At 45.2% G+C, this 25336-nt stretch overlaps 2 protein-coding genes and 1 pseudogene across 6 annotated transcripts in view; 1 reads left to right on the top strand and 2 right to left on the bottom strand.

Annotated features, from left to right (window-relative positions):
• LOC144697406 (uncharacterized) overlaps positions 1-3637 on the bottom strand; it is a 29330-nt pseudogene extending 25693 nt beyond the window's left edge. Inside the window, exons 1-2 of the transcript XR_013580360.1 lie at positions 3425-3637; positions 1803-2969 (exon numbers count right to left, since the gene is read on the bottom strand). The product of XR_013580360.1 is annotated as an uncharacterized LOC144697406 (transcript). The remainder of the gene's footprint in view (positions 1-1802; positions 2970-3424) is intronic.
• A 3548-nt stretch (positions 3638-7185) lies between these two features.
• Positions 7186-14216, bottom strand: LOC144697283 (uncharacterized). Of its 2 annotated transcripts, none has more exons than XM_078569232.1 (2): positions 14041-14216; positions 7186-8258 (listed from the first exon to the last, which is right to left on the bottom strand). In XM_078569232.1, the coding sequence occupies exon 2, from the start codon at positions 7788-7790 to the stop codon at positions 7308-7310; it is 483 nt and encodes a 160-aa protein (XP_078425358.1). In that variant the 5' UTR covers positions 7791-8258; positions 14041-14216; the 3' UTR covers positions 7186-7307. The 2 variants fall into 2 exon arrangements, with proteins under 2 accessions (XP_078425358.1, XP_078425359.1); XM_078569233.1 differs by lacking the exon at positions 14041-14216 and adding an exon at positions 13669-14015 and having other exon boundaries at positions 7186-8250.
• A 3116-nt stretch (positions 14217-17332) lies between these two features.
• Positions 17333-20557, top strand: LOC144697053 (uncharacterized). 3 transcript variants are annotated; one of them, XM_078568838.1, is made up of 2 exons: positions 17333-17752; positions 18374-20557. In XM_078568838.1, the coding sequence occupies exon 2, from the start codon at positions 19457-19459 to the stop codon at positions 20432-20434; it is 978 nt and encodes a 325-aa protein (XP_078424964.1). In that variant the 5' UTR covers positions 17333-17752; positions 18374-19456; the 3' UTR covers positions 20435-20557. The 3 variants fall into 3 exon arrangements, with proteins under 3 accessions (XP_078424964.1, XP_078424963.1, XP_078424962.1); XM_078568837.1 differs by having other exon boundaries at positions 17333-18030; XM_078568836.1 differs by having other exon boundaries at positions 17333-18030; positions 18147-20557.
• Positions 20558-25336: the final 4779 nt, after the last annotated feature.

The raw sequence follows: 25336 nt of genomic DNA, 5'->3' as shown, positions 1-25336 counted from the left end.
TGCTTTACTGAGATCTACAATAGGAAGGTAAAGAGGTATATCCTGTTCCCTACACTTCTCTTGTCACTGGTGTATGGAGAAGATCATGGTCACTGTAGATCATCAGCACAGAAACCGCACTGTACTTCTGGATACACTCGGTCTGCAAGTAGATGAAGTTTTTTTTTATATTCGTTCATGGGCGTCGCTGGCTTGGCAAACATTTATTGCCCATCCCGAATTGCCCTTGTTCAAAGGGCATTTCATAGTCAACCACATTGCTGTGGGTCTGGAGTCACATGTAGGCCAGACCAGGTAAGGACAGCAAGGTTTCCTTTTCTAAAGGACATTAGTGAACCAGATGGGTTTTCACAACAATATACAATAGTTTCATGGTCATCATTAGATTTTTAATTCCAGATTTTAATTGAACTCATATTCTACCATCTGCCGTGGTGGGATTCAAACCCGGGTTCCCAGATCATTACCCTTGTCACTAGTCCAGCAACAATACCATTACGCCATTGCCTCCCCCTTTTAAGCATGACCCTAGTGAAGACCTTCCTTGTGACACTAAGAAGTGAGAGGCCCCTGTAGTTGTTGCAATCTCCTCTGTCACCTTTGCTTTTGTATATTGTGATGATTTTTGTGTCACACGTGTCCTGTGGAACAGATCCTACCTCCCAACAGAGAAGAAAAAAGTCATGACGTTGTGGCAGTAGATGGGACTTTCCGTGCTTCAGCAGTTCAGCTGGAATTCCATCCTTCCCAGGTGCCTTACTGCTTGCTAAGCAATTGACGGCCTTTTTCAGCTCAAGTGATGAGGATTCCCATTTAACTCAACCCTGACAGGAAGCTGCAGGAGAGAGTCAAACAGAGACTGGAAGATGTCTGTCTCACTGGGTACAGCTCAGAGTAATGTTCAGCCCAGCAGGACACCTGTTTACTTCTGTCGGTGAGTGCTTCACCATCTGTCGATTTCAGGGGGGCAACTTTGGTGACGGTCAGACCAAGCGCCCTCTTGATCCCATCATGCATTGCACATAGATTTCCACTGTCACAGGCAGTTTGGATTTCTTGATGTAGGCTGCTCCAGTGTTTATTTGCACAGTATCTCCCTATCTTTTGCATGACTGTCTTGGATAACTTTAAGTCATGAAGTGTTCTAGCTGTTGGATCTCAAACCAGTCTTTGTTGTGGGTTTCACCTTTACCAAATGTTGCTGCTGCTGTGTCAGAAATGCTTGAAATCAGCGACTTCCAAACTTCATCAAAAAGCTTTTAGCTTTTTGTTTTCATCAATATCAATGTTGATTGATGAAGCTTTTATTGATGTGCCTGTAAAATATTTTTGCTGTCTTGTATGATGTTCCTTCAAAACTTAAATTCATAATGGAGGTGTCACTGTGAAGAACGTGTAAGTCAGTAAGAATTGTCAACAAGGATTAATCAGCACTTTCTAATTGGAAATGTTAATCAGTGGAGATTTTCAGACGCTGAATTTTAGATTTTGCACCAAAGATCAAGTTAGGGTTGAAGTAAATGTTCATAATTTTATTGTAAATGAGTTCCTTTTAAGAGTTCTGGAATTAAGGGGAAACGTCACAGATGCTGCTTTTAAAAAGGGACACTGCAGCCCCGAATATCAGTGACATCTCCAGAATGTTAAACTCCAGCCAGCTCTAGGGATTGTTAGTATCAGCAGAAACAAGCCATATATTGTCAGACTATCAATCCTGGATGTGATTAACAGCAGCAATAACTGCAGAATCCAATCTCTGTTGTCATTTATGAACTCGCAGATGCATCAACAGGCTGGATGACCAACGGAATCCCTTCCCACACACAGAGCAGGTGAACGGTTTCTCCCCAGTGTGAACTCGCTGGTGTGCTTTGAGGTTGCCTGCATGCCTGAATCTCTTTCCACAAGAAGTGCAGCTGAATGGCCTCTTCTCAGTGTGAACTCGCTGGTGTATCAGGCAGTGGGATGACTGGGAGAATCCCTTCCCACACACACAGCAGGTGAATGGTTTCTCCCCAGTGTGAACTCGCTGGTGTGCTGTGAGTTCGGATGATGATCTTAATCTTTTTCCACAGTAAGTGCAACTGAAAGGCCTCTCCTCAGTGTGAATTCGCTGGTGTACCACCAGGTTGGCTGACTGAGTGAATCCCTTCCCACATACTGAGCAAGTGAATGGCCTCTCCCCTGTGTGAATTCGCTGGTGTTTCAGCAGGTCAGAAGATACAGTGAATCTCTTCCCACACACACAGCAGGTGAACAATCTCTCCCCAGTATGAATTCGCTGGTGTTTACTGAGGTGGGATGAATGCCTGAAGCTCTTTCCACAGGAAGTGCAGCTGAATGGTCTCTCCTCAGTGTGACTTCGCTGGTGGGACATGAGACAGGCTGACTGAGTAAATCCCTTTCCACACACGGAACAGGTGAACGGCCTCTCCCCAGTGTGACTGCGTCGATGGTTTTCTAACTGGTATCGAGAATTGAATCCTTTACCACAGTCCTCACATTTCCATGGCCTCACCCCAGTGTGACTGTGTCGATGGTATTCCAGCCGGGATGGATAGTTGAATCCCTTCCCGCAGTCCTCACATTTCCATGGTTTCTCCATGGTACTTGTGTCCTTGTGTCTCTCCAGGTTGGACAATCAGTTGAAGTCTCATCCACACACAAACACGTGTACAGTTTCTCCCCAATGTGAATGGTGCAATTTTCTTTTTCAGGCTATGTAACTGGTTAAAGCTCTTTCCACGGTCAGTGCACTGGAAGAGCCTCATTTGGGTGTCTGTGTCTCGGTGTTTTTCCAGTCACACTGATGTTTGAAATCTTTTCCCACAGACAGAAGAGAGAAACATTCCTTCTTCCACATTTGAAAGCCGATGATATGAGATCCTGATGAATCAAGTGCCTCTGTCAGATGTTGATGTGATATTTGGTTTGAATTTCCTGTCTGTAAATCCTCCCCTTCCAATATCCTGTAAAAGGAGTTTACACAAGCCATCAATGTAAGTACAGGATAGAAATTCAGAACAGACAATTCTAGTTTCTATGGAACATTTTTCCTCTTGTTTCCCCAAAGCTGTAAATCCCCGCCACACACACTCTTCCTCCTCCTCCCTGGGCTGAAATCCAAACCCATCTCTAACATTTCTTTCCTCCACCCCCAGTTTTCTCCCTCCCTCCCTCTCCTCTGCCTGGGTTCAGTTCTCCAGCTCCTGCCTGCAGACTGACAATAAAATCAATCATTTTCTCTGCTGGTGACTGGAAACCCGAAGCCCCGCCCATTCTCTGTGGCGTCAACATGACCCCGCATGCGCACTGATCCCCGCTGAAACAAAATGGCGGCCGTTAACCTGGGCCTGTTCGCGGGTGAAATCCTGGAACCGCAAACGCAGGATCTGCAGGTTCCTATTCGAGGTTTGCGACTTACACCAGGTATTTACAAACCATCCCGTCCACCCGTCGGTTCCATCGCTCCCCCCGCCGCCGCTTTCTGCTTATCGGTTGTAGCGAGGAGAAACAGCTCCCAATCACTGAGATTCGCACTGCGCATGCTCCCATCCAGGTACGCATGCGCACTGGTCCCCTGAGGAGTGGATAGGGGACATTCTCGACCGCGGGGAATGTTGGGTAAAAAGGAAGACATTGACTATCCAAATTAGTTAATAGTCATAATCTTGCACTGATGAGGAGATTGGGACGGAGGGGAGAAATCAATAAAGTTATTAACCAAATTATGCAGAAACCCAAGTGCACAGAACCTCCATTATCCACCGGAAATAAGGGGAATGGAAATTGGTGAGGAATCGAGAGCCCCCAAAAGCAGCAGCCACAACACCAGAATCCAACCCCTGAACTCACATTGAGTCACCTCTCTGCTGAGTTCACGTGAATCGATTCAGTGAGTAACTGTCAGGATCGCATTCACGTGGATATTCAAGGTGATGCATTTTAGTTATGTTGGCGCACATGAATAAAACAGAGAATTCCTGGACAAAAACAAAAATACCTGGAAAAACTCAGCAGGTCTGACAGCATCTGTGGAGAGGAACACAGTTAATGTTTCGAGTCCCAAGAGAATTCCTGGAAACAGGTTGCAGCTCCTTTCATTTCAATCATGACAGTATGTAGCTGTGAATGAATAAAAAAACAATCAAGTGTCCCTGTCAGATCTTGATGTGATGTTTGGTTTGAGATTCTGGCCTGGAAATCCTTCCCTTCTAACCTCCTGTAAAAGGAGTTTCCAAAATCCATCCCTGTCAGTTCAGGATAGAAACTCACAACATTCTTGCCCAATTCCTGGTCCAAGATGACTATGCATGCACGCTGTTGCACATTGCCCACGATAAAGATGATGCTGTGAACCCGGGTCTGACACTGGAAGAAACCCTCAGGCTGCTGCCACATGAAGGCGTGATGCTAGAACCTTATTCGGGACTTGTGCCCTATATATGGTGTTTATGAAGCCTCCCTGTCCACCCACCTGCTCTATCACTCCCTTTGCTCTTTTACCAGCTTCAGATATGACAAACAAGCCGCTCTCCACTTACACGGCAGACACTTCAAACACTGGGTGGCACTGTGCCAGCACACTGCTCTCCTGTGGTATGGATAGCGGACATTCTCCACTGGGAGGCACTGTGCCAGCACACTGCTCTCCTGTGGTATGGATAGTGGACATTCTCCACTGGGAGGCACTGTGCCAGAACACTGCTCTTCTGTGGTGTGGATAGGGTACATTCTCCACCTCAGGTAATGCTGGGTAACTTGAGTCACTCTTGACAAGTCTGCATGTCTGCAATTTAGCCTCCAAAGCACTGTAATAATTTCCAACAGTAAAAATTGAAGTGCACATATTTTACAAATGTAAATCATGCTCTGATAAATGGTCCATCTCATGGTTTAACACCCCTAAGGTTTAAAACAGCAGATTTTCTGGGTCAATCTGATCTGTGCTTTGTTAGATCTGTTTGAAATATAATATAAATTGGAATTCTTTGTGCATATCATATTTGTTACCTCAAACACATTTATTTCAGTCAAATACCCTGCAGCTGATTGTCCCCCAGGCTGATTTATTCTAACAATCTTTTCCAGTTTTGTTCCACTCCTGCATTCAACATTCCTCACTGTTATTTCTCATTCGCTATTTTCCTTCTTATTTACTTAAATGTCATTTTTTCAGGATCTGTTTCCCATCTGCGTCCACTGCAACTGTTCAGTCTTTGTTCCCAAAGTTGGTAAGTTTGTAAGAAGTGTCGGACAGCGTGATGTCTCTACCGCTATTTCAGGTGGTGGAGGAAGATTACTGAGTGCAAACCATATTCACACCATCAGTTTAACATCAGAAAATTCCATTTGGAGCTTACATGTTGCAGGAGGTGTTCATTCTGAAGGAATCACATTGGAAATATTAACCATTTAGGTAAGTTTATATGGGCAAATGTTTTTCTCCAAGACCAGAGAAGCCCAAACAATGTCCCAAAGTTCAGAACTGCCCCATGAACATTGGCTATTCAGCCCAAATACATGATGCAGTATTTCTGGCTGGTCCTCAGCACTGCTCCCATTCTCACCCTGCTCTTTAGTGCCTCCCCATGTCATTGCTGACTGCTGCATGCAGTGGCTGCTCTATCGAGTGATTAAACACGGCTCTGCCCTCTGTGCAGGAATTCCTTTCTATACCATGCAGTGGCTATCAGAAAGACAATGAGAGATGGTTAGTGGCATTGAAGGGGGAGGAGATAGGAGCTGGGGTGAGAGCAGGAAAGTGCAGTCCAAAATTGGAGGGAGGGAGGGGGAAGGAAAGAGTGTCAGTGTTTGGACCCCTCTGTCATAGACTTTTCTACTCCTCAGAAATAACTGCAAGCTTAAAGTGTTTTGATCTAAGAAGATGCCATACAGTGGAAGTACACAAGTCCAAACCCAGACCTGACTGAATCCTGTATCTCAGCAATGCTGAGCATAGAGAAATGGAATGAAGGACGTGGATCCCTTTTCTTGGAGAGAGAAAATGAGAAGGTCCCTACCAGGCTGCTGTCACACACACACTGCTGAATGTCCAGCTGGGACTGGGAGAGTCCGATTCTGGGACCAGGCTGCTGTCACACAGACACTGTTGAATGTCCAGCTGGGACTGGGAGAGTCTGATTCTGGGACCAGGCTGCTTGGGTATTCTCTTGGCCATCGGAGCTGTCTGCTTTTGGAGTGATTGTCAGGGGAGAAAAATGTGGCACAGCAAAGTGTGTCCTCTCTGGAGGGGAAACCAGACAACAGGACGTGTGTCCTCCTCAGAAGGAAACCGACTCTCAAAGAAAGTCAAGTATGTTGGAATTTAAGTGTGTTCATTTGCTGTATTTGCATATTGATGAACAGTAATGAGCACTTTTTATTTTAATTTTGACTATAAGTACAAACACAAGACATGTGAAACTGCTGGTTATTTCAATCAGTGCTGCATCTACTGAAAGGTTAACTGTGCTGAGGTTTGTGTAAAAAGCTGACAGACGTGTTGATCTGAAGTGTGATCTCTCAATCCTGAAGAGTTTGTTTCTGTCTTGTTGAAATTCCCTTTTTCTGTTTCCTGGTATCAGAAATAGAAATCAAAGGGAGATGATGCCCCCAAACGGTTCATCAACTGTTTGACACCTTTCAATGCATTTCCTTTCTTAATTTACAAAGATCACGGCTCCATTTGTTAACAATGGATTGCAAGTCTGTCAGTTTTAGGTGAGTCTGTCAGTCACTGTGTGTGGACTGTGTTAGACAACAGTCCCAATCTCTTACCTACATGCAGTACATATCTAGAAGTGCTAGAAATTTGAAAAGGATGGCAGAGGCAGAGACTGTCATCACATTTGAAAAGTGCTTGGATTGATACTTGATGTGCTGTAATCTACAAGGTTACAGACCACAAGGTGGAAAGGGTGATTGGGCTGGCACTGACATGATGGGCCATATGGCCTCCTTCTGTCTTGTAAACTTTCATTTTCAGTTTCCATCACTGAATATATTGAAGACTGAGACAGACAAAAGTTTGGTCTCTTGGGGAACCGAGGGTTATGAGGAATGGGCAGGAAAGTGGATTTGAGGCTGATGTCAGCCATGATCCTATTGAATGGCAGAGCAGACATGAGAGGTCATCCAGTCTAATCCTGCTCCTATCCCTTATGTTCTTACAACAGCGCTGTCTGCTTTCATCAAACACTGATTTAATTGACAGATATCCAGAATATTAAACTCCAACCCTGTTACAGGGGTTACTAACAGCACAAAACAAGGGAATCATTAACAGCAGAATCCAACCTCTGCAGTCACTTGTGAACTCGCTGGTGTGTCAGCAAGTGAGACGATCGAGAAAATCTCTTCCCACACACAGAGCAGGTGAACGGCCTCTGCCCAGTGTGAACTTGCTGGTGTCTCAGCAGGTTCGATGACTGAGAAAACCCCTTCCCACACACAGAGCAGGTGAATACCTTCTCCCCTGTGTGAACCCGCTGATGTGTCACCAGGTTGGATGATGAAGTGAATCCCTTCCCACACACGGAGCAGGTGTACGGCCTCTCCCCGGTGTGAACTCGCTGGTGTTGAATGAGGTGAGACGACTGTCTGAATCTCTTCTCACATTGAGAACAACTGAATGGCCTCTCGTCAGTGTGAACAAGCTGGTGTTTAATTAGATCCGGTGAGATTTTGAAGCCTTTCCCACAGTCAGAGCATTTAAAAGGCCTCTCGTCAGTGTGAACTCGCTGGTGTAAATGAAGGCTGGACATCAGAGTGAATCCCTTCCCACACATGGAACAGATGTACGGTCTCTCCCCGGTGTGAGTGCGTCGATGAGCTTCCAGCTGGGATGGGCAAGTGAATCCCTTCCCACACTCCCCACATTTCCATGGTTTCTTCGTGGTCTCAGTGTCTTTGTGTTTCTCCAGGTTGGACGAGCAGTTGAAGCCACATCCACAGACAGAGCATGTGAATAGTTCCTCCCCGCTGTGAATGGTGTGATGTTATTTCAGGCTGTGTAACTGGTTAAAGCTCTATCCACAGTCAGTTAACTGGAACACTCTCACTCAGGTGTGTGTGTCTCAGTGATTTTCCAGTCACACTGATCTTTGAAATGTTCTCCCGCAGACAGAACAAACATTTCTCTTTCCACATTCAATGACCGATGATATTCATGTCCTGATGAATCGAATGAATCTGTCAGATCTCAGTGTGATGTTTAGTTTGTGTTTCCTGTCTGCAAATCATCTCCTTCTAATATCCTGTAATCAAGGTTTACAGAAGTTATCACTGTCAGTCCAGGATAGAAATTCAGAACAGACAATTCTAGTTTCCGTGGAACGTTTTTTTTTTCTCTTGTTCCCCCAAACATGTTGTCCAATCAAACAAAAAGAGCCCAAAATCAGAAACAAAGCTCCAAAGAGAGCCAAGAGAACCTTCTTAACTAACCAGAATGTTGTTCCCAGTTTCTGAGACACTCTGTACCCTGAGATACCCACTGGTGATGGAAGGTACCAACTGTACCGAGGGACACCGCATGCTCCATCTCCAGGGCCATGCGGGATGGACAAGAGCATGAAAGAGAGGCCAGCAGCCTTTTATGGGCACAGGCAGGAAAGTGGAATTAAGGCCCCAATCAGTTCAGCCATGATTGTATTCAATGGCAGAGCAGGTTCGATGGGCCGGTTGGCCTTCTCCTGCTCCTATTTCTTATGCTCAGTTCAGACAGTATGACTATCCCCCTCCATGGGCCCTGCTCATCCAGGTGCTATAAATTGCTGTTTTAACCAGGCCCAAAAGCAGGTCCAGGAGAAGGTTCTCCAACTTACCCACCCTCCTCCACACTGAGCAGACAAAGATTAGGAGCATGGGGCTGAAGTGTAACCAAAAGTTGAAGGGCAGCCCCTTCAGGGACTGCAACCTCTTCCAGTGAATATATACATGGCCCATGGACTCCTCTTGGCTGCAAACATCACCTGCAGCCTGGGAGTGGGTAAAGTTGTTTAAAAACTTGTTGCCTAGGATACCTCTGCTCCCAGGCACTAGGACCCTGCAGTGTACATGTGAAAACTAACATGGTGCTTTTGGATGATGTCACCTAGTGGCCGCCTGTAGATGAGGAATAGGAGGGACCAAGGATAGATCCTCGGGGGACACCAAGTTCAAGGGCTTTGGAGATGAAAGGGAGGCTGGAGACGGGGTGTGTGAGGACATGGGGTCAAGAGTTGTTTTTTCTCAGGATGTTGATGATGGTGGATTTAAAAGTGAGGGGGACAGTACCAGAGGAGAGAGAGAATCACTAACAATATCAGGTACCATGGAGAAGCTGGATGGTCAGCAGTTTAGTGGGAATAGGGTCAAGGGAGCAGAAAGTCTCTCAGACATGATGAGTTCTGACAGGTAATGACGGGAGATAGAAGAGAAACTGGAGAAAGATATGATTTCAGAGCTCAGACAGAGCGGAACTTTACAGGTAGTTTGGCCTGGTGGGCTAGGGGAAGGGAGGGATGTGGCCGGGGCAGCAGACACAGCTTAATCTCAGTGACTAAAAAGTCCTTGAGCTCCTCGCACTTGTTGCTGGAGAAGAAGGAGGAGACAGGGGAGAGCGAGAGCTCTTGAAAAGGAGTTAGCTTGTGTTAGAGATATTGAAGAGATTTGCCAGACTGTGTCTGACACAACTACATTTTATTGAATTGTGTTCAGAATATTAACGCCTGTAACTGGACTGGAGTTTATTAACATCAACAGAAACAGACCCCGATGAACATGGTGGTGTCCTGATGTGATTAACAGCAAAACCCAACTCCTGCAGTCACTTGTGAACTCGCTGGTGCTTCAGGAGCTTGGATTTCTGAATGAATCTCTTCCCAAACTCTGACCAGGTGAACAGCCTCTTCCCAGTGTGAATTCGCTGGTGTACAGTGAGTTGAGATGATCGCCTGAACCCAGTCCCACAGTGAGAGCACCTGAATGGTCTTTCGTCAGTGTGAACATGTTGATGGGACATCAGTTCCCTGGAACTTTTATAGCACTTCCCGCAGTCTAGCATTTAAAAGGTCTCTCCTCAGTGTGAACTCACTGGTGTGTCAGCAGAGCGGATAACTGAGTGAATCCCTTCTCACACTCGGAGCAGGTGAACGGCCTCTCCCCAGTGTGACTGTGTTGGTGAATTTCCAGCTCAGATGGGTAACTGAATCTTTCCTCACAGTCCCCACATTCCCACGGATTCTCTCCACTGTGACTGCACTTGTGTTTCGACAGGCCAGACAATTGTCTGAAGCCTCGTCCACACAGAGAACACGAGTACAGTTTCTCCTCACTGTGAATGGTACTTTTTCCTTCCATGTTCAAAATCCACTGATATTCAAGTTACATTAAATTGGGTGACTCCGTCAGATCCTGATGTGATGTTTGGTTTCAGTTTCCCAACTGCAAATCCTCCCCTTCTAATACCCTGTGAAATTGATTTAAAACAGAAAAAAGGGAGTGAGAGAGAACCCACAAAAACAGAAAGGCAGGTTGAGAAATTGAGCTGAATGAATCTGGTCATTTGTGGGGCCGGCACTAGGGAAAAGTGACCATGAAAACTGCTGGATTGTCATAAAAGCCCAACTGGTTCACTGATATTCTTCAGGGAAGGGAACCTGCCACCCAGTCTGGGCCTATACAAAACTCCAGCCTCTGTGAGAGTGGAGAGAGAGAGATGGGAGAGGCAGAGGTGGAGGAGAGAGATTTATACAACTCGACCAGAAGTTTGACAGAATCTCCCAAATCCTCAACCTCCACCACCTCGAAGGACCAGGGTAGCAGGTGTATGCGAACATCATCACCTACAAATTCTGCTCTGACTCACAAACCGTCCTGACTTGTCTGACATCCAGTACTGGATGAGGAGAAATTGCCTCCAATTAAATATTGACAAGACTGAAGCCATTGTCTTCAGTCCCCACTACAAACTTCACTTCCTAGCCACTGACTCCATCCCTCTCCCTGGGAACTGTTTGAGGCTGAACCTGACTGTTCACAACCTCAGTGTCAGGTTTCACCCCAAATTCAGCTTCCAGCCACATGACTGAATCATCACTATTTCCACCTCAATAACATCGCCCGACTCCTCTCTAGTGTCAACTCATCTGCTTCAGAAACTCTCATCCGTTCCTTTGTTACCACTGGATTTAACCATCCTAACGCACTGCTGGCCGACCTCCACATTCAAGCTCCTGATAATCTTGTGATCCAACAGTCTGCTGTCCTTATCCTTACTCACACCAAGCCTTGTTTCACCCATCTCCCCTGTGCTCGCTGACCTACAAAAGGTTCCTGTTTAAGAAGCACCAAAATTTTAAAATTCTCATCCTCGTTTTCAAATCCCTCCATGTTTGTGATCATTCCCATCTCTGTAATCTCCTCCAGCCACATAACCCTCCAAGATCTTTGCGCCAATCTAATTCCAGCCTATTGACCATTCCTGACTTTAATCGCTCCACGATTGGTGGCTGTTCTTTCAGTTACCTAGACCCCAAGCTCTGGAATTTCCTCCCTACACCTCTCTCTCTCTTTCTCTCTACCTCACCTATCTCCTTTAAGACACTCCTTAAAACCTACCTTTTTGGCCAAGCTTTTAGTCACCTGCCCTATTGTCTCCTCATGTGGCACAGTGTCAAAAGTTGCTTTGTAACATTTCTGTGAAATGCCCTGGAACATCTTATATTAAAGGCATGATACAAATTATCATCATTGGCTTGGACATATATCATTGTTCCTTCATCATCATTGGGTGAATGACCTGTAACTCCTTACCTAACAGCATTGTGGGAGCACCTTCAGCATATGGATAGCAGCAGTTCAAGAAGGTCAAACATCATCTTCTCTAAACACAACTAGGTACTGGAAAGATATGCTGCTGGTCTTGTTAGTGATGCCCAAATCCCAAGTATAAATTTTTAAAATATGAACATGTAAAATAGATTAAAAGCATCCACAGAAATACTTGTTTCTAAAACAATATCCTTTTACTGTGTACGGATAGTGTCCGTTTAGTTACCTGATTTCTCCTCAAATCTACCTCCCTTGACAATTTCACATCTGAAATTTTAGGTCCCTACTGGGTTCCAAATTCCTCGGTGTTAAGCCCAGCAGCTTCTCCTCCATCTCCACTCCAGCTCAAACTGATGCAACAAAGCAAAGTGAATTGGACAAGACCCTGGAGAGAAAGAAAAACTGTTGGGCTAAGGGAAAAGGACAGGGACTAGCTGGTTTTCTCTTGCAGAGAGCTAGCACAGGCATGACCGGCTAAATGGCCTCCTTCTGTATTGTGATCATTCTATGACTGCATGAAAAAGGAGCTACACAGGAGGCCAGGGACCAAACTTTACCATCACCCTAATATAAACCGATTCTCAACTGGACCAGCTGTGTTTCTAGGCTCAGTTCTATGAGCAATGTCTGCAATAAAACAAAAGCAAAAAAAATGCGGTTGCTGGAAATCTGAAATAAAAAGAGCAAATGCTGGAAATACTCAGCAGGTCAGGCATTAACTGTGGAGAGAGAACCAGAGTTAACATTTCAGGATGTACAGAATGAATTATTGGGAATAAAAATGAATCAGAATTAGATGGCCAAAATAAGCTCAGAAATGGAAAAGAAATGATCTCTAGTGCAGGAAAAACTATTCCTGAGTATGGGAAGTTAAAACTGGTAAATCAGCAGTGAATAGCCAGGGAGTGGGCAGCAGTAGAAACCTCATTTTGACACAGTTAGTGGAAATAAATTGTACTGGCTCAGTACTGGGTCGCTCATTCCCGGCTTATATCACTGATTCAGACTTAAATGTATGAGTCATGAATAAGAAGTTTGCTGATGAGCTAGATAGATTCTTGAATAACAAGGGGGTTAGAGGTTATCGGGAGTAGGCAGGAATGTGGAGTTGAGGTTACAATGAGATCAGCCATGACCTTATTAACAGTGGAGCAGGCTCGAGGGGGCAAGTAGGCTACTCCTGCTCCTACTTCTTAAGTTCGTATGATGCAAAAAATAGCCATGGTTGACAGTGAGGAAGAAAGTTGTGGCAAAAACAAGGCAAAAGATCACATGATAAATGGCAGGATACTGAGAATTGTAGAGGAACACAGAGATCTTGGAGTGCATGTCCATAAATCCCTGAAGGTAGCAGGACAGGTAGATAAGGTGATCAAGAAGGCATAAAGGATAATTACCTCTATTAGCCAAGGCATAGAATATAAGAACAGGGTAATTCTGCTAGAACTGTATAAAACACTACTTAAGCCACAGCTAGAGTGCTGTGTACAGTACAGGAAGGATGTGGTCGCACCAGAGAGAATACAGAAGAGATTTAAGAAGGAGAATGTTAGTTTTGAGGAAAGATTGGATAGGCTGGGATTGTTTTCTTCGGAACAGAGGAGGCCAAGTGGAGACCTAAATGAAATGTATAAAATTATGAGACGTCTAGATAGATTGAATAGGAAGGCACTATTCCCCATGGTTGAGGGGCCCATAACTACGGGTGTGGATTTAGGAGTAGCAGGAGGTTTAGGGATTCAAGGGAATTATTATTCACCCAGAGGGTGGTGGAGATCTGTAACCCACTGCCTGAAAGGATGGTAGACAGAGAAACCCTGATAACATTTAAAAAGTATTTGGATGTACACTTACCTACAAGGCTACAGAGCAAGATCTGGAAATTGGAATTAGGCTGCATGACTACTAGTTGGTCATCGTGGGCACAACGGGCCGAATGAAGTGCAACATGGGCAACAAACTTTAACCAAAACTGGGATAGTAACTCTCACTAATAACACAGGTCAATGGTCCACTCATTTAACTGCCAAGTATGCTAATATAGTTATTTCAGCACACGAGTTAATTTGCCTGCATACATCATTGTACTATACCAAATTCTTTAACTTTCCCAATGAGATCGATGTAATTAGTCTCAAATGTAACAAGGGAAAATCATTAAAAGATTCCCAGTCATTCTGATATCTGAAATCTTTTCCCACACACAGAACAGACAAAACATTTTACCTTCCACATTCAAAGGCCGATGATATTCATATCCTGATGAATCGAGTGACTCTCAGATCATGACGTGATGTTTGGTTTCAAGGTTCCCGTTAGTAAATCCTCCCCTTCTCGAGTTTCAAAGGAATTTCACTCTCGGTCCCGGAAAGAAAGTCACAACGTTCTCTCTTCCGGCTTCCTGTTCCAGCAGCTCTGCGCATGCGCAATTCTGCACCTCACCCCCCCTTGAATATGGCGGCCGCGCACGCGCCTTGCTGCAGATTGCCCCAATAAGGATGGCAACCTCGGCCTGTCACCAAGAAAAAACATCTCTGCTCCTACCCCGCTCGGTGCAAATGTCGAACTGTGTCAAAGGTGCTGGAAGAGAGCTCTCAGCCTGCAGAGATCTCGCTAATGATGGCGGATGGTCGTATCCAGAATGCTGTCTGCGCGGAGCATGCGCGGCGCGGCTCCAGGCTGAGCGGGCTGGAGCGCAGCCTCAGTGAGAGCGAGTCCTTGGTCGCCTGTTCAGGTCCTTTTGTTGCATCAGTTTGAACCGGAGATGGAGGAGAATCTCAAATAAAAACAGAATACTCCTGGAGATTGGAAATAAAAAACGGAAAGCGCTGGGAAAACTCAGCAAGTCTGGCAGCAGCTGCGGAAAGAGAAACAGAGTTAACGATTCGAGTCCAATATGAATCTCCCTCAGCCCAACAATTTCTGATGTGAGACTGGTCAGGAAGGGAGAGACTATGGGAGATTTGGTTGTCCAACAGACACTGTCCGTACAGCCTCAAAGAGTATTGTTTTAGGAACAAGGGTTTTAGAGAAGGTTTTTAATCCGCTTGACAATTATAGAGTCTTAAATTCATTCTGGGGATGTGAGCATCGTTAACAAGGCTAACACTGATTGTCAGTCCCCAGCATTATGGTTTGGGCAGCTTCTTGAACTGCTTCAGTCTGTGTAGTGATGGTGCTCCTACAATGGTGTTAGGCAATGAGTTACAGGATACTCGTCCAGCATCAGGAAGGAACAGTGATATATATCCAAGTCAGGATAGGGTGTGACTGGGAGGGCAACTGGAGGCAATGGTTTCCCAGGTACCTGCTTCACTTGTCTTTCTAGGTGGTGGAAGTTGTGGACTGGGAGATTCCGCCAAAGTTCTGGTTGAGATGTAGGTATATAAAATCCCTCTGAATCTCCTGCTTCCCCTTTCCACCTCTGTCTCTCCTGTTATACAGGCCAGAGTCTCATGCAGATTCAGACTGGGTGGTGGGTTTCCTTTCCTGAAGGACATTAGTGAACCAGTCAGGTTTCTATTACAACCCAGCAGCTTTCATTGTCACTTTTTTCCTGGTGCTGACCTCACAAAGTCCCAGGTTCATTCAGCTCAGTTTCACAACCTGCCTTTGCGTTTTTGTTGGTTCTCTCACACTCTCTATTTCCTGTTTTAAATTCGTTTTACAGGTTATTACAAGGGGAGGATTTACAAACAGGAAGATCAAATCAAAGACCACATCACAACCTGATAGAATTACTTGATTCATTGGCACCTGAGTTGGATTTTGAACATGGAAGCAAAAAGAACCGTTCATAGTGGAGAGAAACTGTACACGTGCTCTGTGTGTGGATGAGGCTTCAGTGGATCATCCAGTCTGTTGAGACACAAGCGGAGTCACACCGATGAGAAACCATGTCAATGTACAGACTGTGGGAAGGGATTCAATTACCCATATGAGCTGGAGATTCATCAATGCAGTCACACCGGGGAGAGACCATTCACTTGCTCCAAGTGTGGGAAAGGATTCACTCGGTCATCCACCCTACTGGAACACCAGAGAATTCACACTGTGGAGAGGCTGTTCGCCTGCTCAGTGTGTGGGAAGGGATTCACTGATTTCTCTCTCGTGCTGAGACACCTGCTGGTTCATACCGATGAGAGAAAGTTTAAATGTTGTGACTGTGAAAAAAGTTTCAAACACCCTTCGACAACTGAGGGAGCGCCAGAGCATTCACCTCAGTTCCACACCATTCAACTGCGCTCACTGTGGGAAGAGGTTTTGGGATCTTCCAACCTGCTGAAACACCAGCAAGTTTATACCGGGCTAATCACTTGCTCCGAGTGTGGGAAGGGATTCAATACTTCATCTGCCCTGCTGAAAAACCAACAAGTTCACACTGGTGAGAGGCCATTCACCTGAGTGAGTGAGAAAGAGAGAGAGACAGAAGGTGTGTGTAGATTTCTGTGTGTTGGTGTGTATGTGTGCTGCCCCTCATTAGCTGCTTTCCAGATCCCTTCCTTTCCACTCACTATTATCCTCAGATAGTTCATAAATTCCTTGTGTGCATCACTTTCCAACACGTCTATGGTCTCCACTTTAAATACTTCCATCAGTTTTACCAATAGATAGCAATGGGATTGCTGTTATCTCAGGAATCAGTTCTGAAAATACAGTTATAAAAGCAAAATACTGCAGATGCTGGTAATTTGAAATCAAAACAGAAAATGCTGGAAAAACTCAGCAGGTCTGACAGCATTCATGGAGTGAGAAACAGAGTTAACTGTTCGAGTCCGTTTGGCTCTGAAGAAGAGTGAGTCTGTGAGTCTGGTTGTAATACACCAGATCATCTCACCTAACACAGATCTATGGGGTCATCTGAGTCTCAGGTATTAATTCCATTGTCCAATGTAGCGAACATACATCAGTTAACTTCTTTGAACCTGATTCAGCACACCCCCTCTACACATACTACAAGAGGTTGTCTTTGGGATCAATGTTCCTTTATAGTCTGTGTAGTTCTCAATGATGACAGTATTTAACTTCTCCCTAACCTGTCCTAACCCTTCTGCTGGCTCATTTATGGAAACCAGGTCCTCTCCTTATTCTAATGGTGACATTTCCTGCCGCCCAGTTATTCCTTTAAGTCAGACCTTGAATTGTTCCTACATTGTTTCATCATGTTCCCACATTTCACAAACAAATGTTGAAATGTTTGCTCCACACCCACAGGGTTTCATCTGTTTAAAGCCACAAACAGAAAGGCCCAGTTTTCTCCTGGAGTTTGAGACAAATCAGCTTTCAAAATGATGCAGAGTTTCAGCCAATGAGGGAGATCCTGGCTCAGCCCCGCCCCGCCCCTCATTCACTCCGATTGGCTGGAAGACCAGCCTCACCCGCTCGGTCCTCCAGTCCCGCCCCTTCTTCCTATTGGTCCGGAGCTGCCGTCAATCACTCCCCGGGTCTCGTGATCTGGAGCATGCGCAGTGCGGGTGATGTTCATGGACAGACGCTTGTTTGTCTCATCTTCAGGCGGGAAGGAGGGGGATAAGCGGAGGCAGCGTTAGGGGCAGTGGGTGGGAGGGGAGGCTTCACAAACACCCAGTGGAGGCCTCAACACCCCCAGTAAGAAAGTGTCGGGCCCGCCTTTGCACCGAACGGAACGGTAGCTGCGGGATTTCTCCCGGTGCCAGTCCCGAGTGGACAAATGTGGGTTAATGAAGGAAATGCAGCAATGGATTTGTTAATGAGAAATCACCTTTAACTCACTTTACTGATCCTGGAGCAGGAGGAGGGAATGGTGTGAATTTCTATCCTGGACTGACAGGGATGGATTTTGGAAACTCCTTTTACAGAGGGTGAAAAGGGGAAGATTTACAGGCGGGAAAGTGAAACCAAACATCACATTCAGAGCAGACCCGATTCATCAGGACCTGGATATTATCGGCCTTTGAGTGTAAGCATTGCGTTCCGTGGAGCCTGGGGTGGTAATGTCACTGAGTTAGTAATCCAGAGACCCAGGCTAATAATTTGGGGATAAGGGTTTAAATCCCACGATGGCAGCTGGTGGAATTTAAAAGCTAATCTCAGTGATTTTTTTTCATCCATTCATGGGATGTGGATGTCACTGGCTAGGCCGGCATTTATTGCCCACCCCTAATTTCCTTTGTTCAGAGGGCATTTAAGAGCCAACCACATTGCTGTGGGTCTGGAGTCACATGTAGGCCAGACCAGGTAAGGACTAGCTCTGAAGAAGAGTCATAATGACTCAAAATGTTTACTCTGTCTTTCTCTCCACAAATGCTGTCAGACCTGCTGAGATTTTCCAGCATTTTTTGTTTTTATTTCAGATTTCCAGCATCCGCAGTGTTTTGCCTTTATCAGGTAAGGCAAGCAGAACTCCTTCCATAAAGGACATTATTGAATCAGATGGGTAGTGAGCCACGAAACCATTGCAGTGACTTTGTTGAAATGGGGAAAGTGTGTGAAACAAGAGAGAAACAAATTTTCCCCAGTAATTAGAATTACCTGCTCTGAATTTCTATCCTGGACTGACCTGTGTAAATTGGTTTTACAGGGTTACAGGGAGTGGATTTCCAGACAGGAAATCAAATCAGACATCACACCCTGATCTAACAGTTAGTCAATTCATCAGAACCTGAATATCATCGGCTTTTGAATGGAAGGAATAATATATGTTCTGTCTGTGGGAAAAGATTTCAAGCATCGGTGTGGCTGGAAAAGCTCTGAGACACACACACCCAAGTGAGAGTGTCTCAGTGCACTGACTGTGGAAAGAGCAGTTACACAGCCTGAAAAAACATCACATCATTCACAGTGCGGGAAACTGTTGTGTGTGTGGACAAGGCTTCAACTGATCATCCAACCTAGAGAGACACAAGGACACCAACACTATGGAGAATGTGTGGAAATGTGTGGACTGTGGGAAAGGATTTAGTTACGTGCCTGACTTGAAATTCATTGGCACACTCACACTGCAGAGCCCGTTTATCCTATCTGCTGAGACATCAGCATATTCACTCTGATGTGAGAACTTTTAAATGTCCCAACTGTGAGACGCACTTTAACAGTAGCCGTGATCTGCAGGAAAACCAACGCACTCACACTGGGGAGAGGCCATTCATCTGCTCCGTGTGTGGGAGGGAGTACACTGGGTCATTCATCCTACTGCAGCATCAGCAAGTTTTACACAGCACCGTTCACCTGCCCTGTGTGTGGGAAGGATACGCTCGGTCATCTCATCTCTGAGACACCAAGTAGATCACAAGTGACTGCAAAGGTTTTACAGAGGATTAGAAGGAGAGAATTTATGGAGAGGAAAGTATCTGCTGATCTGACAGTGTCACTCAATTCATCAGGACCTGGATATCATCAGCATTTCAATGTGCAAGGAGAAATGCTTGTCTGTTTTATCTATGGGAAAACATTTCAAACTTCAGTCTGACTGGAAAAATACTGAGACACACACACTCGAGTGAGTGTGTTCCAGTGAACTGAATGTAGAAAGAGCTTTAACCAGTTACACAGCCTGAAAAAACATCACACCATTCACAGTGGGGAGAAACTGTACACGTGTTCTGTGTGTGGACGAGGCTTCAACTGATCATCCAACCTGGAGAGACACAAGGACACCGGCACCATGGAGAAACCGTGGAAATGTGGGGACTGTGGGAAGGGATTCAGTTACCCTTCTGAGCTGGAGATTCATCGACGCAGTCACACTGGGGAGAGGCCATTTACCTGCTTAGGGTGTGGGAAGGGATTCACTCGACTAACCCACCTTACTGCACACCAACTTGTTCACTCTGACGTGAGACATTTTAAATGTTCCAACTGTGAGAAGAGCTTTAAAACAAAACAAAATCTGCTGACTCACCAGCGAGTTCACACTGGAGAGAGGCCGTTCACCTGTGCTGAGTGTGGGAAGGGATTCACTCAGTTATCCAGCCTTCTGACACACCAGCGAGTTCACACTGGGGAGAAACCATTCACCTGCCCTGAGTGTGGGAAGGGATTCGCTCAGTCATCCAGCCTTCTGACACACCAGCGAATTCACACTGGGGAGAAACCATTCACCTGCCCTGAATGTGGGATGGCATTCACTCAGTTATGCAAACTGTTGGATCACCAGCGAGTTCACACCGGTGAGAGACCATTCACCTGCTTCGTATGTGGGAAGGGTTTCGCTCAGTCATCCACCTTGCTGAGACACCAACACATTCACACCGGGGTGAAACCGTTCAGCTGCTCTGAGTGTGGGAAGGGATTCACTCAGCTCTCCCACCTCACTTCACACCAACGTGTTCACTATGAAACAAGACCTTTTAAATGTTTCGACTGTGAGAAGAGCTTTAAAGGTAAAATGGATCTGCTGACTCACCAGCGCACTCACACTGGAGAGAGGCCGTACACCTGCTCTGTGTGTGGGAAGGGATTCACTCAGCATTCCCTCCGGCTGAAACACCAGCGAGTTCACACTGGAGAGAAACCATTCATCTGCTCCGTGTGTGGGAAAGGATTCACTCGTTCATTCACCCTGCAGACACACCAGCGAGTTCACAAGTTGCAGGAGTTGGATTCTGCTGTTATTGCTGCTGTTAATCATAACCAGGATTGAACCATGTTCACTCTGAAAGTTGGAGTTTGTTTCAGTTGATGTTAATAATCCCTGTAACTGGGCTGGAGTTTAGTATTCTGGATATATGTTAAATAAATCAGCTTTGTGTCAAACAATGTTCACAACCTTGATTTGTCTAAGAGGAGACTGGTTGATGTCCTGTTACTGACTCTTCCATTTTTGGACCCTTTCTCCTTTGTTTGGGATGATGTGGTAAACCAAAGTAGAGACAAGGCAAGAGAGTGAGGTACGAATATCGGAAATGATAAACAAACCATGACAGGAACAGAGTACCAATCTAAGAGTAAATCAGAAAATAAGGCTCGATGCTACAAAAATAATAAAAGGAAAAATCTCTGTATCTAAACATGTAGCATTCCAAACAAAACAGATGAGCTGACAGGGCAAATAGAAATAAATAAGTATGATCTGATAGCCATTACAGAGACATGCCTACAGGATGACATAGATTGGGACCTGAATTTTTTAAATATATTCATTCATGGGATGTGGCCGTCACTGGCTAGGCCAGCATTTATTGCCTATTTCTAATTGCCCTTAGGGAGGGCAGTGGTGAGCTGAATATTGAAGGGTATGTAACATTTAGGAAGGACAGGAAGTTAGGAAATGGTGGAGGGGTGGCCCTGTTAATTAATGATGGTATTAGCACATTAGGTCATCACCCTCTAAGTTCAGTAAACCAGGGTGTAGAAGTGGTTTGGGTTGAGATGAGAAATGGTAAAGACAAGAAGTCACTTGTGGGAGTGGTTTACAGGCCCTTTAATTGTAACTACACAGTAAGACATAGGGTAAAGAAGGAGAAAATGGGAGCTCATCAGAAAGGTACAGCGATAATCATGGGGGATTTCAATCTACTTATAGACTGTAAAAATTATTTGGGCAAAGGTAATATGGATGAGGGTAATGTGGATGAGGATTTCATAGAATGTTTTTGGGATAATTTCTTAGAACACATTCTGGAGTCAACCAGAGAGCAGGCTGTACTAGACCTGGTGTTGTGCAATGAGATAGGATTAATTGATAACCTCCTAATGAAGGCACTCTTAGGCAGCAGTAATCATATTATGATTGAATTTTACATTCAGTTTGAGGGGGAGAAAAGTGGGTATAAGACGAGTATTTTAAGCTGAAACAAAGGGAATTTATGAGGGCATGAAAGCAGAGCTAGCTAAAAGGAACTGACAAATGAGGTTAAGGGGTTAATCAATCGAGACGCGGTGGCAGACATTTAAAGGGATATTTCAGTGTACAGAGAATACAATGAGAAAGAAAACTTCCAAGGGGAGGACCCACTATCTGTGGCCAACAAAAAAAGTTAAAGACAGTAAAAAACTTAAAGAAAAAGCATGTAACTGTGAAAAGATGGGTGGCAGGTCAGAAGATTGGACAGAATATAACGAATAGCAAGAATGACCAAAAGGTTAATAAGGGGGGGAAAAATAGAGTATGAAAGAAAGCTAGCTAGAAACATAAAGATGGATAGTATGAGTTTCTGTGGATATTTATGGAAGAAAAGTGCTAACAAAGTGAGCTTTGGTCTTACAGAAAGTGTGTCCGGGGAATTGATAATGGAAAGCAGGGAGATGGCAGATGATTTAAACAAGTATTTTGCTTCGGTCTTCATGATGGAGGATACAAGTAACATCCCAGAAATAACTGTAAATCAGGAAATTGAAGGGAGGGAGGAACTCAGGAGAGAAGTGGCTGGTGAGATAGTTGATGCGTTGGTTTTAATTTTCGAAAATTCCCTAGATTCGGTGAAGGTTTCATAAGACTGGAATATAGCAAAAAGGGAGGGAGACATAAAGCAGGAAACTACAGACCAGTTAGCTTAGCATGTGTCAGAGGGAAAATGTTAGAAACTATTATGAAAGCTGTTATAACAGGTCACTTAGAAAAGCTCAGGGCAATCAGGCAGAGCCAACATGGTTTTGTGAAAGGAAAATCATCTTTAACCAATTTATTGGAGTCACAATTTTTTTATTCATTCACGGGATGTGGGTGTCGCTGGCTAGGCCAGCACTTATTGCTCATCCCTAATTGCCCTTGAGAAGGTGCTGCAGTCCATGTGGTATAGGTACACCCACAGTGCTGTTAGGAAGGGAATTGCAGGATTTTGACCCAGTGACAGTGAAGGAACGGCGATATATTTCAAGTCAGAATGGTGACTGGTTCAGGAGGAACTTCCAGATGGTGGTGTTCCCATTTGTCTGCTGCCCTCGACCTTCTAGGTTGTAGTGGTCATGGGTTTGGAAGATGGTGTCAAAGGAGGCTTGGTGAGTTCCTGCAGTGCACCTTGTAGATAGTACACACTGCTGCCACTGTGCGTCGGTGATGGAGGGAGTGAATGTTTATGGATGGGGTGACAATCAAGCGGGCTGCTTTGTCCTGGAACGTGTCAAGCTTCTTAAGTGTTGTTGGAGATACACTCATCCAGGCAAGTGGAGAGTATTCCATCACATTCCTGACTTCTGCCTTGTAGATGGTGAGCAGGCTTTGGGGAGGCAGGAGATGAGTTGCTTGCCACAGGACTCCTAGCCTCTGACCTGCTCTTGTAGCCACAGTATACATATGGCTAGTCCAGTTCAGCTTCTGGTTAATGGTAACCCCCAGGATGTTGATAGTCGGGATTCAGCAATGGTAATGCCATTGAATGTAATGGGGCACTGGTTAGACTCTCTGTTGTTGGAGATGGTCATTGCCTGGTACTTGCTCTTGCTAAAGGGGACCCAATGGATGTCCCATACTTGGATTTCCAGAAGGCATTTAATAAGGTCGTTGGGTCAAAATCCTGGAACTCCCTTCCTAACAGCACTGTGTGTGTACCTGGACCACATGAACTGCAGCGGTTCAAGAAAGCAGCTCACCACCACCTTCTTAAGGGCTATTAGGGATGGGCAATAAATGCTGGCTCAGCCCGCAACACCCACATCCCGTGAATCAATAAAAAAGGTGCCACATCAAAGGTTATTGTGGAAAATAAAAACTACTGGTGTAGGGGGTAACATATTAGCATGGAGAGAAGATTGGCTAGCTAACAGGAAACATAAAGTAGGCATAAATGTGTCATCTTATGGTTGGCAAGATGTGATGAGTGGTGTGACACAGGGATCAGTGCTGGGGCCTCAACTTTTTACAGTCTATATAAATAACTTGGATAAAGGGAACTAAGGTTCGGTTGCTAAATTTGCTGATAACACTAAGGTAAGTAGGATAGTAAGATATGAGGAGGACACAAGGAGGCTACAAAGGGATATGTATAATTTAATTGAGTGGGCAAAGACCTGGCAAATGGATAAAAATGTGGGAAAGTGTAAAATTGTCCATTTTGGCAGGTAAAATAATAAATAATCATATTATCTAAATGGTGAGAGATTACAGAGCTGCGAGATGCAGAGGGATCTAGGTGTCCTAGTGCATGAATTGCAGAAGGCTAGTATGCAGGTACAACGCACAATTAGAAAAGCTAATAGAATGTTCTCATTTATTGTGAGGGGAATTGAATACAAATGCTTCATTGGTGGGACCATATCTGGAACACTGTGTACAGTATTGGTCTCCTTATTTAAGGAAGGATGTAAATGAGTTGAAAGAGTTCAGAGAAGGTTTACCAGACTAATACCTGGAATGGGTAGTGTGTTGCATGAGGAAAGATTGGACAGACTAGGCTTGTATCCAGTGGAGTTTAGAAGAGTAAGAGATGACTTGTTTGAAACATACAAGATCCTGAGGGGTCTTGACAGGATGGATGTGGAGAGAATGTTTCCTCATGTGGGAGAATCTAGCAATTCGGGCCACTGTTAAAAAGCCAAGGGGTTGCCCGTTTAAGGCAAAGATGAGGAGAGTTTTTTTCTCTCTGAGGATCGTGAGTCTTTGGAACTCTGTTCCTCAAAAGGTGTTGGAAGCTGAGTCTTTGAATATTTTTAAGGCAGAGGTAGATAGATTCTTGATAAGCAAGGGGGTGAAAGGTTATTAGGGGCAGGCGGGAATTTGGACTTGAGGTTACAATCAGATCAGCCATGATCTTATTGAATGGCGGAGCAGACCCTAAGGGCCGAATGGGCGATTCCTGCTCCTCATTGATTTGTCCTCCAGCCCTATCCCCTCTTCCTATTGGTCCAGAGCTGCCATCAATCAGCCGGGCATTGTGAGCTGTCAGGTGAGAGGTCACTGTCGGGAGCGGGTTAATAAACCCCGGGCGGGTGGGCGGTGTTTACAAGTCCCAAGTGCGGCCCCAGAGCCGAATATTAAACAATGAACGTTCTCCACTCTCACTGTCTGCCGCTTCCGGCTTCTCTCCGGGAACAACCTCAAACAAAGAGACCAGGACCCTCCGAGCATGCGCTGGAATGTGATGGAATACTCTCCACTTGCCTGGATGAGTGTATCTCCAACAACACTTAAGAAGCTTGACATGTTCCAGGACAAAGCAGCCCTCTTGATTGTCACCCCATCCATAAACATTCACTCCCTCCATCACTGACGCACAGTGGCAGCAGTGTGTACTATCTACAAGGTGCACTGCAGGAACTCACCAAGCCTCCTGTGACACCACCTTCCAAACCCATGACCACTACAACCTAGAAGGACGAGGGCAGCAGACAAATGGGACCACCACCATCTGGAAGTTCCTTCCGAACCATTCACCATTCTGACTTGGAAATATATCGCTGTTCCTTCACTGTCACTAGGTCAAAATCCTGGAACTCCCTCCCTAACAGCTCCGATCACCTGGCCAACCCGCGGCAGATAGAGCGTTTTCTGAGATGCGATGGAGTGTGAGTAGTCCAGATGCCATTAGAGATCATACCTCAGTTTATGTTTGAATCTGGGAAAGTGAGAGTGAAATTCTGCTGAAATAGGGATTGCAAAATAAGACAG

The sequence above is a fragment of the Cetorhinus maximus genome, chromosome 23 (assembly GCF_964194155.1).
Source record: "Cetorhinus maximus chromosome 23, sCetMax3.hap1.1, whole genome shotgun sequence".
Lineage (NCBI taxonomy): Eukaryota > Metazoa > Chordata > Chondrichthyes > Lamniformes > Cetorhinidae > Cetorhinus > Cetorhinus maximus.
The sequence above is the reverse complement of the archived record's forward strand: the minus strand, read 5'-3'. Positions and strand labels throughout refer to the sequence as shown.

Excerpts from the sequence above, each read along its gene's own strand:
- LOC144697283 (XM_078569232.1), bottom strand. The coding sequence starts at position 7,790 with ATGTGTGGGAAGGGATTCACTCTGATGTCCAGCCTTCATTTACACCAG.
- LOC144697053 (XM_078568838.1), top strand. The coding sequence starts at position 19,457 with ATGGAGAAACCGTGGAAATGTGGGGACTGTGGGAAGGGATTCAGTTAC.